We start from the raw sequence: 14,413 nt of genomic DNA on the forward strand, positions 1-14,413 counted from the left end.
TACTACTACCTACTATACTACTACTACTATCTACTACTACTACTACTATTACTATACTACTACTACTACTACTACTACTCTACACTACTACATACTACTACTACTACTACTACTACTACTACTACTACTACTACTACTACTACTACTATTACTACTACTACTACTACCATCAATACTACGATAAAAGATAAAAACACATTGGAAAGCTCACACTACACATCAAGTAAATTCGATATCAACTTATAATAAAAAGATACGTAAACATGAAAGTGGTCTACTCAGCTACAATTTCATCGATAGCCTGCGAGACTACATTGCTCTTTTGTTCAGTGTTAAAGAAAATAACCTCAAGCGATTGGATGGTAGACGGAGGTTTGATTTAGTCATACCAACTAGCTGTGTGGTGACATACTTTTAAACGTATCCCAGTCCATAGCAGCCCACAACTATTAAAAAGTCGTAGTATTCTGTTTCACAAATTTACGTAAGAGTCGTCGTTACCATTCTCGTTACTACAAGAAAAGCCCCGAATACAATATCAGTAAAAAATCAGTGTGGTCATGCGTTATGTCCCTCGCCTTTGGAAAGGGTACTATTGGTACTCACATAGAGATATTGATAAACGCTGGCAAACATTTTTTGCATTCATTTGAATCCATATGAAATGTGATGTTTGAGAAGGATGCAGAGAATATCGTATACTGCACACAAAACGAACGAAGAAGTGCTAAAACAAACATACCAACAAAGGAAACTAATGCCCTTAATAGCGGATCGACAACTATCCTTTTTCGGACACATAGTAAGGAAAGATAAGAATGAATACCTGGCAAGTTGTGGAAAAATACCAGGTAAACGCGCCCGGGGGAGACAAAGAAAAAGACTCATAGACCAACTGAAGGGCTTCACCAACCTAACAATCCAAGAGCTGTTTGAAAAAGCAAGATTCAGGGAGGAATGGAGAGAGATAATTCATGCAGTATCCGAAGCCTGGACAGGCATGGAACCTAGAAGAAGAAGAATCCCTATTGTTTCTCAATTAGCCCGTTTTCGGTTCCTATATCTTATTCTATATACAGTAAAAGCCGCCAAAACGAAACTTTCACGGAAATAACTATCTATATCAGGATATTACTAATATAATTCAATTTTAAAAGTATGGACTTTGCATTAACTGATCTTTGCTGAATCACCTTTGCTTTGTAATAGGCGAAGAGATAATTACACCTTGTTTTTTTGAATATTCAATGTAACGTGAACAACGCTTCACGAGGATGAGAAGTTGATTGATAATATCGACAATTCTTTTTGTTAGTTTCACCATTTTTATTTTACCATTTGTTGTTAAAATATTTCCATTGTATTTCTTAAAATGATAATTATTGGACTCAATATATTTCTCCACACTCTCCTCTTTCCTTTCTTTCCCTCTCTCCCAAGCTCCCTGTCTTTTAATCTATTTACATCACTATTCCCCAACTCTCCTTCCTATCTTCCAATCTCCATTTCTATATTTTATTTTCATACCATCAATTTCCTCCAATGCAACAGCATACGAAACCCGAAATCGTATAAAAAAACATTACACAACAGACGTCTTCTTCCTCATGTAACAAAACCGGAAGAAACCCTAATGTTTCCGGAGAAAAGCTCTTCATTTGGAAGAAGTGGGGAATAAGGCTTCTTATTTTGCGTGACCCTCTCCTTTTATTATCAATGGCCGATGTGATGGCATTTCCTTTTAAAAGTGATCGTTGAGCATCGTTAATTATATTTTCATTAGCAATTCTTTTTAACCTTGTCAACCATGCAACCATAAGATTTTAATTGCCTACTCAAAATTGCACTCAGTTCAGCCCACCCTTTTACGCTTTCATGAACTTGGACAGCTTTTCAGGCCTGATAACCAAACACGGGCTTGCTTTAAATTGGTGTAATGGACAATATTTTGGGTTGATTTGAGAGTATTTCCATCAAAACGATGAGCCTATAACAATTCGGGTTATCAGACCTTCAAATAAGTACCTACACGTCGGCTTTGGCAAACTTCAAAATCTTAGGTTAGATTTCCTTATTTTACTTGATGTAGATACTCATAATAAAACATTACACAATAAATTTGTATGAATATGATGGACAGCTTTTCTTCTATATACAATTAGCGATTTGATTTATCTAGTGAGCTTTTCATTTTCAAAATGTCTTACGATACCCACTGTCTATGAAACCTGCCGTTTCAAACTTGTCTGGTAGTGTCTTGCTGACCCAGATGACAAATAGTGAATTTAAAGTTAAAAGGATTAGAGAGACATTTTACTTTTTAGCTCCTTCAGAATAATATATAGTTTTCCTTCATGGTATTACACAATTTGATTAGTGTTTTGATCCTGGTTAAAGTGACACTAGGCTTCTAGAAGCCGTGGACTGCAAAAAGTAATAAAACAAAAATGAATATTACAGCTTCAAATAGAACACAATACCACACACTGAAAGTTCGGGCTCAAAAACATTTTTCCGCCAAGATCGTAAACAATAAAAACATAAATACTATATTTATAAACCAGGTGGACTTTTTTAGGGTTTGATGTTTGTTCTGTTTTGAACCTGTTATATCATTCATTTCGGTTAGACAATGGTGATTGGGAAATTGAAATTAGGAAGCAGTTAAAAGACTCTCATCATAGGCTATTTGTTGACCACTACATAAACGGTCTCTGCGTGTGCCAGGTTACCTAATAACATTCGACAAGTCGATGTTTGCTGTGAGGACATTTCACTGTAAACATCCGGCCACTAATAATGTTCGACCGTGCATAAATCGTATTATGGGGCTGAAGAGGGGATGCCCACTTATTCCGTAATTCAATAATTTGTACAGGAGGTAATATGAACCGATAGATATTTACACAGAGAATTAGTCATTACAGCTATTGACTCACATGCTGAGGGCTAATCTGAGATTTGCTTTTATCATTTGACGTTTTATTGTCGTCGCAAATGTGTCAATTGCCGAGTAGGAAGGTAACTTAATAGTTTTTATCTTGTAATTAAGCATAGTCATCTCATATTACATATATATATATATATATATATATATATATATATATATATATATATATTAATATATATAAATATATATATATTCATTTGTCCAAAAAATTACTAATGAAAGCTAAGATAGATTAAATCAAATGATTATTTACTCAAACCACTACGCCGTTCTCTGCCTTCGCCAATAAATAGCTTGATGACATTCAACCAGTCGATGTTTGCTGTGAGGACAGATTTCTTTGTACACATCCGGTCACTAATAATGTTCGACCTCGCATAAAGTGTATTATGGAGCCAGAGATGTGATGTACATTATTGATTAATTCTATTATTTACATAGAAGGTAATATAGATTGGTGTTAACGCAGACCGCTATTCATTATATGTTTATTGACTCACATGTTGAGACTAAAAAGGGTTTTTTAAGATTATTTCTGTTTTCTTAGAATCTTACCAGTTCCGAAATCCCCACCTTTCTCATCAAGTTGTGTCAATTGACAAACTGTAAGGTAACTTAATAATCGTTATCATGTAATTTAGACTAGTTATTTACATGCATGGTGTGAATTCTAAATCTAGAAATGAAAGTTATATAAAAAAAACATATCAAATTATCGTTAAGATTCATTCTTGCAAGAAGCTTCTATCTTCGAGAGTGTATAAACATGCGACCCATTATCAACATGTTTATCTGAGGAAAAGGGCCTTTCATAAAGAAGTTTATGGTTTTTTGATTTTTTAAAAGTCACCTATTCAAAACCATACCTCAGATAAGTAAAAATATCACAGCCTTTTTATTATATGAATTTAAGCCAATGTTAGTAACTCTTTCGTTTCCCATCCTTGCTAAAACGAAGTGCTTTGACAATCGCAGCTAATTAAAATTATTCTAAAACAGGGTAAAAATCAACCATTTAAAAAAAAAAGCTAAAATATATTTTATTCAGGACTGATTATATAGCATCTGAATACGAATGTCACACAACGCATCACTCAAATTCTTATCTTCTTCTTTAACCATTGATATCAGCATCTTTAAGAATTTTTATATTATGACATAAGATCGATCACAGAGTAAGCAAGTTTATTTCAACTCATATAATCAATCATAGAATTGTTAGATTCTTAAGTATAACCATTCATTTATATCTATCAAGTATCAATGATATATACATGTATAGACAATCTTTTCATAAGATGATAAATGAATTCAATTTCACTGCCAATCTTTCACGCTCTGCTTTAAGGAGGGCCAAAGTTTCTTTGCCTAATATTGTGTAGATATCTATATCATTATTATAATCATTATAATTCATATTTGGGTCAGCTATCCTTTCACAGGATTAAACCATTGATGGTGTTTGGATTGATAAAAGCAAGATTAATGAAGAGATTGGGTGTCCCATCATTCCTATGTATTTTCGCTAGGCTTCCATAGAATTCTATAGCCCGTCTAGTCGATTTGCCCCCCCCCCCCCCCCATTCCCCGTAATTTCTGCTTTTAATCAAACTATTCCTTTTTATAACGTTTGATCTTCCAATACTCTGGGGTTTTTTTTTTGTATTTATTATCCGCATTTATTGTAATTGCTTCTTAAGTGTTGTCGTTTTCGTTGAAATCATCATCATCATCATCATCACCATCATCATCATCATCATCATCATCATCATCATCATCATCATCATCATCATCATCATCTCATCATCATTATCATTATTATCATCTATTAAACGTGTTCATAGCCCTTGTCCCACGCCAACAGCAACACTAAACATGTAGAAAAAGACATGCCGCCTGTAAGGCCGATTTTACAATTTCACAGACAACTCTGCTGCTGCCCATGAACTCATTTTACATTTAAGTACGATATGGGAATGTAAATATAAAATCTTTTCCAATGACTCAACAAGACGCCTTTAGCAGATTTCGAATTGAGAACCTATAGATCGAAAGGCGAGTGTCATACCCCGGGAAGAAAAAGGCTTATATCATAATCATATCATATGAAAATAGCTGACTATACAACTTGCTACAAAGAGAAAACGTCCTAAATTAAGCTTAGTTATCCGTCACATAGATTTTGGATGATTAGAAAAGTTATTAAAAACAGCCGCAATCCCTACGGGTCTAGAATGATACGAATCGCTTTGAAACACACACATATACATACACATACACACACACACATACACATATACACACACAGACACACACATTTTCGAATGTATATGTAGTCAGTTTTGTAACAATCGCCACAAAATGCTCCATCATATTTTTTCAAATGTTTAAGATAGTGAGGGCAAAATTGGTACATTGTCCACACTTTTTCAACACTTTAAGAAGCTAGTACTACTTTAACTTTGATGCGGGATCATCGGTATTTGATTTATTTTTTCTTGCCTGTCCTAGAAAAAAATCTATGAAAATGAATCTTGTGGTTAGTTTTTCATAATAATTTAGGATTAGTGTATTTTTGTAGTAAATATTACAAAAAAACGGTGCAAAATTACAAATGACGGCCATCTCACCCGAACAACTGGATATACGACGAAATCCACAAATTCTAAGAAAAACCTACCCAAAATCTACTAAGACACCAATCTGCAAAATCAAACATCTTCAAATATGATACCATTAATAACCACAAAAATACAACAAGTGTAATACAACTAATACTTACAATAATAATAATAGTAATAATGATAATAATAATAATAATAATAATAATAATAATAATAATAATAATAATAATAATAATAATAATAATAATAATAATAATAATAATAATATTAGATTTAGACATCTTCAAGCTTCTTCTGCCTAAACATCTATAATGGCTGCCACATTCAACAAATCTCTCCGCCCTCGAATACAAATCTTCAGAATTGAGTCAAGTTCCAAAAATATTCAGATATTGTCGGAGTAAACTTCATCTTCGCAAAACAGTATAGCAAAATATAACAATTGATTCGTCCTAGTATTTCTCGCTCAGCCAAAATCTCCTATACGTTTCAGCGTATATCGGAAAATCAAAGAATGTGTTTGCAAATTTCAATTTTGGTCAACTTTGTATATAAAACTACTGAATCCTATCAAAAATGTATTTGGACCTCAAACAATATTTGTTGCCATTCAGCCCTAGATTTTGCTAACTTGTCTCAGATTTAAAGCCCTGAGTATCATGAAGGTCTCTTCTTTAAGTATTTCTCCATGAGCTAATTGTTCTCTTGCCCAAAGGACTCAGAGAAGAACTTGGGAGAAATATTTGTTCCCCAAGTCAGATTTTATTGTCCGAACTGTTTCTTAGTTGGACAAAAATAGGCATTGTTACTCATCAGCTTTTATTGTATAGGTGGTTGTCAAACGTTCTTCAACAAACTACCGACAGAATCCCTAGAGACTTTTATTCGATTCCCAACACTGCCACTGTATTTCTCTTTTTAAGATCCCATCTGACATGTTGGTTTCTTTTAGACATGTTCAGATAATCCGAAAGAACTCCGTAGTTTTGCCAACGAGATGGCCTAGGTTGGTCCCAGAGCTGTTAGATCCAGTACAAAATCTAATAAAGGGGAGCAATCCAAAAATGACCAGACTGGTTATGTTCCCTTCAGGGACTCTTGGGTGATACAGGTTGAATGGAACTTGAAACGGTTGTTCATTTCCTATGGGACACAATGTCAACTTCAGCAGTTGCTGCTGTAGTTAATATACCATTTGACATTGCGATGCCTTGGGACTATTTTGTGGAATGTCAACCCCTTTCCCTTAGTTTAAACGAATTTTATTCAAACCTCAACTGGTTTAGAATTATTTTTAAAAAAGGTTGTATTTTACCGTTAGGGATAAATGATCTATACAAATATTATAATATTCCATAAGGTAAATGAGAGACATATATAACCCACCGTCCCAAAACAGTAATATGTCGGGAAGAATTGTACCCTTAGAAGTGAATTTATAGTCAAAGTAATAAATGATAAATTCGGTTGTTTTTGCAATGCAAGATTTATTCATCTTCCGTTGTAAATAATACAAATCAACCAGAATTCCACCGTTGTGACTATAACTTCCATTTCAAGCACTTAGTTCATCCCGACATAATAGATCGATTTCTAGATGGATAAAGTCCATGTATGAAATAATTGACAGCAAATCAGCAATTGTAGGTTTTTAAACAATCGCACGGGTATCTTGATCGACTCATATGTAAATACATATCGAAAATTCACAAGCAGAGTAGAACCCTATATTTTTCACACATTCCACACTACCTCCCTATCCCAATATAAAAAAGTACAAACTATAAACATACAGAGGGAATGGAGAGAGAGAGAGAGAGAGAGAGAGAGAGAGAGAGAGAGAGAGACAGAAGAGAGAGAGAGAGAGAGAGAAGAGAAGAGAGAGTGTGTGAGAGAGAGTGTGTGTGAGAGAGAGTGTGTGTGTGAGAGAGAGTGTGTGTGAGAGAATCGCACGGGTATCTTGATTGACTCAGATATAAATATCGAAAAAAAAGCAGTATAACCCTTTCCTTTTCGCCCTCTAACTCACAACCTCCAGTCCTGATTTTAAAAAGTACAAATTATAAACACACACACACAACTTACATAGGAAAAGGAGAGGAGAGAGAGAGAGAGAGAGAGAGAGAGAGAGAGAGAGAGAGAGAGAGAGAGAGAGAGAGAGAGAGAGAGAGAGAAAGAAAGAGAGAGAGAGAGAGAGAGAGGGGGGGGGGGGGGAGGAAGAGATATAGAGACTGAGAAACAGAGAGATGTTTAGGCGTGACAAACTAAAGCCTGGATATGTAAAATGATATGAGTAATGATACAAATATAAAAAGACGACTGTATTTTTCCACAAAATCTTTTAATCTTAACTCAGCTTAACAATTTGGGCCATAAATCTAGTCCTCAAAAGTCCCGGGTTTGAGAATCGTTGACAGATGAGGGTTATTTTAATCGATCGATATGCAGAAAAATCACAATACTTTTTGAAAGGAAATGTAGACACATACAATATCTCCTTTCAATCTACCCTGAATTTAATCCGACACAGACAATGACTCCAAAAACTGGTTCCTTACTCTTTTTTTTTCTATAGGTCGCTGTTTTTAGTCAAATCACTATTATATTATCAACCTCTAAAATCCACGATGTAAATACATTCACTCTTGTTCTTTGGAATAGGCATCGAGACATGATGAATGGCCAAGTGGCGGTGATGTCGCAATTCCCTGAAGTCGTGTCAAGGAAATGATAGATGACAAGTCATTAGACCCGGTCCGACAGGACAAACCCACCGTTCACTTACAAAAAAACCCATCTCTCTCATTACTGCCCCCCTCCCCCTAAAAAAACAAAACAAAACAAAACAAAACAAAGCAAAACAAAACAAAACAAAAATCGAACACCCCCCCCCCCACACACACACTCACAAACCCCCAAAAAACAAACAAAAACAAAGACAAAACAAAACAATAAAAAAACAAAAACAAACAAGAAACAACCTCTCTCCCCCACCCCAATATAAAACTTTCACTTCCATAATCTATTGATTAAAATGACGCTAAATTTGACAAACAGTCTTGAATCTGAGTCTTCTGTGGGATCTCAGGTTTAAAAATACTCTTTGACCAGCTCGGCCCAATCTTTATCTTTTAATTTGAGATAAAAGTTTACTGGTCAAAATAAGAATAAGTAGTTTTTTTTAAAAGAGTGAGTTAGGAATTTTGGGGCAACTCTCCCCTTCCTTTTCCCTTTAAAAAATAAAAAAATAAAATAAAGATTCATGTTCCGTCTTACACGAATTCACTATGTTTTTGTTTTATTTATATGATTATCTCCCCTCGTCTCTTTCGATTTCTTACAGGATAATCAGATGACAAATCTGTAGATTTTCTGTGACAGCTTGGGACGGTAGAATCTTATCCAACTCGTGTCTATCAGCAGCTTTCTGTCATTTGGCCCATAAAAGCTAGGCACTGTATCTGTTATATCATTGCGCGTATTCCGTTTTTGTCGAGAAGTGAGCAATACTTTAGATGATGTATACATGTGAAGACACTGCTCTATTTTTGGCAATCGTGACATTGACATTATATAATGTCTTTTAACTCTCACAATGATATTGCCTGATTAATCAAGAATCCGCCCAGTGAAGAGAGAGATGAAGAGGGGGGGGGGGGGGAGTGTTGAGCGATGATTGAGAGGGGACAAGGATGACGTAATGCGTATGCATTTAGATGTTTAGATTCGAACACATCCCATTGATTTGCATATATTTCTAAAGTTTAAACCATTAATGGCGAGAATGATTTCCTTCCAATTAATCCAGAATTGATCTTTGGTCTTTATTGAGTTATGGTTGCAGATTTAAATAAAGCTCGATTCTCATCTCTGATCTCTTTATAATATGTGACCCATCTTTTCAAAACGGTATCATGTCGGGATGAACAAGCTTCTGAAAGGTCAATTTTAAGCTTAACTGATCAAGAAAACGAAATTTTGGATTTCAGGACTTTAAAATTCTATATTTTTTCTTCAATAATCCATACATGGACTCAACCCAAGTCTGATGTTTTTGGTCATAGATTCTATTCTCAGCACTTTGATAATCCCGACTTAATACCGTTTTGAGGCGGCGGGTCACATATACGGAGATTAGATAACTTTAAATGATTTAATTTCGAGTAAACATGTGTTTGTGTGTGTGTGTCGGTGTGTGTGTGTGTGTGTGTGTGTGTGTTTTATTTTTTGTTTCTTTTTGTGTGCGAAAGTGTGAGAAAAATTTTAGACTGTTTTGAAATAGTGATCATTTAGAAACTGATTCAATGCAAAGAACAGTGATGTAGTTTTGGCACAACTGTGTAATTACACCAAAGTCATATGCCTGAACATCTCTGAACAGATGTGTTATAGAGCTAATAATAAAGAGGATAATGCAAGAATAATTGATCTCAAAAACCAGCCTGTTTCAATTATTGATCAAACATTAGACTCCTGATTACCGGTCAGATGTGCTGCTATTACACCACAGAATAGTAAATAGAATAATAAGATTGACTGGCTTCCAATTTGTTAAGGTATTCTTATAAGTATACATACACATGCAGACCCACAGCTAAGGCTAGAAAGCCAGATGAATGCGAACGCCGTCTTAAGGATTAAAAATCTATGGAAGGAACGAAGTAAACGCCATTCAGCTCTTTGTTATTATCTTTTAGACATCCTGCTAGTGATTAGTTCTCACTAAATTATATCAATCAGATTAAAATGTTAAAAGTTACAAATAGATTTGTGCCAGGGTGTTTTAATTTGCCTGGCATGTGGGGTGAGCATTTTACCTGAACGCATAGCATCAATTAGGGACCTTTTCAAGCTCATGATGCATTCATCCAATCTTGAGACGAACATTTTAAAATCTGCTGTCTGTAGATCATCCTAATTATTGTAATCTATAAAAAAGACGTATCTGGATGTACAGCTGAAAGAAGGGCAAAATCAGAATTATGATTTTCAATTGAAAAAATGATAGACGCATTAAACTATTTAGTATTTCTATTTTTTTTCAGGGGATCGAATTATCGTAGAGACGGGAATTCTGATAAAAAGTATGGGGCCAATCTCAGAGAATGATATGGTAAGTACAATACAACTGTTTGTGTAATTATATATGTCCTTATACTTTTATAAATCAACGTCACAATAGTAAATTTTAAGATTAGAATTTGAAAATATACCATGCGAATACAAAATATTGAATTCCAAGACGTATTGCCATATAAATAATATGGAAAAAACATAGATACCAAGTTAGTTTACTTTTATGAATTATCAAGTCTCTTCTTCTCCTTCTTTTCCTTTTTCTTTTTCTTCTTTTTCTTCTTCTTCTTCTCCTCCTCCTCCTCCTCCTCCTCCTCCTCCTCCTCCTCCTCCTCCTCCTCCTCCTCCTTCTTCTTCTTCTTCTTCTTCTTCTTCTTCTTCTTCTTCTTCTTCATCTTCTTCTTCTTCTTCTTCTTCTTCTTCTTCTTCTTCTTCTTCTTCTTCTTCTTCTTCTTCTTCTTCTTCTTCTTCTTCTTCTTCTTCTTCTTCTTCTTTACTTTAGAATTATAGTAATCCTTATTTTTCACGACCCTATAACCCAATAGAAAGTATTTTACAGTTTATTTGGTTAAATGAATAATCGAATTTCTTTGCAATATTCTAATAATATAACAAAAAAATATACCCTAGAACATTTTGTTAGGCGTTCCGTGGTCTGGCGACTTGGATTTATTCGTGGATTCACAGATTGCGCAACAATGGTAGTCGTAGTGTGGTAGTGGTGGTGGTAGTAGTAGTTGTGGTGGTGATAGTAGTGGTGGTGCTGGTGGAAGTAGTAGTATTACCGATATGTCCAATTCGTACCACTCGATTGGTTGTTGCACATTCTATGGATACAAGACAAGCGCTGAGATCCATCGAGTGTTACCCATTAATAATACTTCTAATACTACTTATAAAAATGCATTAAAACTATTACCACCGCCACTACTACTAGTACCACCACTACTACCACTACCTTACTACCACTATTACTACCTGATTGTCGCGCATTCTGTGGATCCACGACAAGCGCTGCGCGGTCGATGCTCAAATGGACAGAACGCGCCTAACATATTATATTATTGTTGGCTGTGAAATCTGTCTGCCAAATAAAATTAAATTAGAATGTTGTCTTTTAACTCAATTCCACCCAGATCAAAATCTGATCTTGACTTCAAACTTACAATACTTGAACATGATTTTACCGGGAATATTTTCTTAAGATTCTGCCATTAGGCTCATCAATTTTGTTTGTATCTCTTCATTTTCAGAAGAAAGCATGTGACAAAACTAAATATAACTGAAATAAAAGATAACAAAATATTTAACAAGGAACTTTTGGGGGGCTCAAGAGTCTTCTTTAGCCAACAAAAGCAAAAGAATTAAAGCAGTAATTTTTTACGTAAACTTAAGATAGAAATGAGAAAACGTATTATAATAATCAGTCATGTAAAACGGTGGCGATAAGACAACAATGCTATTATTCGGTATCCAAGCTAAACCGGCAGCTTTGAATGCAACAGAAGTATGAGAGTACAATGACAACGGGAACAAAAAAGTTGAGATCGACTCTGTGCAAACATGATCCCGGTGTAAAATATCTTCCTCTAGGATTAATGATATTCATAATACAGGTATATAAAGATAAAAATTTAAATTGATTTTTTTTGACGGTCGAAGAGGGTCGACAGGGGTGGCGGCCATTGATGTAAGTAATGGAATAGATAGATGAAATCACAGGCAGAATGAAGTATGATAGATACTTGAGAAAGGCATTTTGTCGTGATCGGATCATGTCACACCCATCAATGACCAATGGTTGATTAATGTGACTTTCATAAGGTCATTATTCCTACAGTTGAAATGACCATTTTCCATCAATGTTGACAGTTGACACCTTGTAAAGTCCAGCTATCGTACCCGAATCCGACTTTCCCTTGGAATAATTACTCAAGGAGTTGTCAAATTCTTCATTCCACCGACTTCTCTTCATCTCTCTCCTAATGGCATGTCATATCATCTTATACAGCAAAAATCTCATCCATTATTCAATGCTTCCATTTCCTGTCTGAACCCCACGACAATATTCTGCGTCGAGTTTTAGAAAAGAGGAAAGCCCATTCCATTCTCAATAATAATCTCACTTTATGTCATGTGTCTTATTTGCTTCCCCCCCCCCCCCCCCATTGGGATAATTTGATGCCTTTCAAAATTTGTAAGTTATTTTGGATACGATAATAGAGCGTTTTAAATTTACGTTGCCATTTTCGTGACAGTAATAAAAGTTCAAATGATATCGAGCACGCACAACTTTACTTTGCCCCTTAGTATTGAAACGGGGGGAAAGGAATGAAACAATTATGTGGTATTACAGCCACACATTTCAATGGATCAATCAGAGCCATTTGATTTAGGTTAAACTCCGTTTCAATTGCGTGACACGAACAATGAATATCGATAGCAGTCCACTGAATCAGACACCATTGCATCGCAGAATGCTCTCTGAATCCTCATAGAACATGTGACTACCTAATCATTACTAGATGGATCCAGCAAAACAAAATAAACAAAGTAAGATTCTGTTATAAGATCACAAACCAGTAAAATCAGATGCGCTACCTAGTATTCTACCCAATAAATGGTTTGCCAATAGAAAGCAAATATACATGTTATCGCCTCCATACGGTATTCTGTCTTGAGCAACCTGATGCTATCAATTGGATATCAAGTTTAACCTATAAAATGATCTCTGGCTTTTTGAGCATTTATAAAGTGCAAATTCCACTAAATATGTTCAAAGCGCTTTACAAGGGGTCCCTAACCAACAAAAATATTTAACATGTAGGATGAAACATGACGCCTGTTAGGTGATGTTACATAGTTTTGGACAGAGATGACACTGTTGATAGCCAGATACTCATTTTACACCTAGGTGAGAGAATGTGAGTAAAGAGTCTTTTCCAAAGACTCAACTATGAGCCGTTCAGAGCGGAACTCGAAAACAGGAACTTCGATCCGAACGCAAAAGTCATACCACTAGACCGCACAGCTAGATGATAGATGTTTTGATTGAGGAAGTTTTATTTCGTTTCTTTAACTTAGAAAAAGTTTGATTATTTTGATTTATACCTCCATTTTGTTTATTTTATTCATTCAGACCTGGGTGCAAGGTTCTACGTTATGGTCTTTACTTCGCACCCGAAAGGTACCGAGTTTGACTAGCCGTCGGGCTATATGGCCTTGAGCAAGTCACCTCGACTAGATTACTTTGAGGCGCTTCACTGCACCTTTCTCTCAGAAAAGACTCTAAAGACAAATTTCCACTTGGATATGAACAAAAGTAGTTTTAAAAATATATTAGCAGCCATGACAACGGAACAATATTGTGGGGTTAGATTTGTAAAAAAAATAATTTTCCGTTTGTTTTTAGAGTATTCTCATTACAACAGACCCATAACAATTTGGATTATCAGACCTGCAAATACTTGTACGTCGATTCCGACATATTACAAGATTGATGAGGTGAGTCATGTATGAATAAATAAAGCAATCCTAAAGGAATTCATTGGCTACACAGAGTTTGTAAAATAACGTTTGGTGCTTACTCCGCGTACAGAAATATTGATAACACTAATAAATGTCTTATATTAATTCTATACCCTTATTTATTAACATCAATTTAAGCATATTGATCGCACAGAATATTAGATACAAAAAATCTGTAAAAATGTTTCCTTTGTTGAGTGTTCTTTAAAACTCAAAGACAGATCCTAGCCAATAC

At 35.1% G+C, this 14,413-nt stretch overlaps 1 protein-coding gene across 2 annotated transcripts in view; it reads left to right on the plus strand.

The window, feature by feature from the left end:
• LOC144971341 (gamma-aminobutyric acid receptor subunit alpha-2-like) overlaps positions 1–14,413 on the plus strand; it is a 156,181-nt gene that overhangs the window by 100,408 nt on the left and 41,360 nt on the right. For both annotated transcript variants that reach the window (XM_078912063.1, XM_078912065.1), the window contains exon 4: positions 10,620–10,687. In XM_078912063.1, the coding sequence (XP_078768189.1) occupies positions 10,620–10,687 (68 nt within the window). The remainder of the gene's footprint in view (positions 1–10,619; positions 10,688–14,413) is intronic.

Source organism: Berghia stephanieae, chromosome 4 (genome assembly GCF_034508935.2).
Source record: "Berghia stephanieae isolate SIO BIC M18660-M18661 chromosome 4, UCSD_Bste_1.3, whole genome shotgun sequence".
In the NCBI taxonomy this organism is placed as follows: Eukaryota; Metazoa; Mollusca; class Gastropoda; order Nudibranchia; family Aeolidiidae; genus Berghia; species Berghia stephanieae.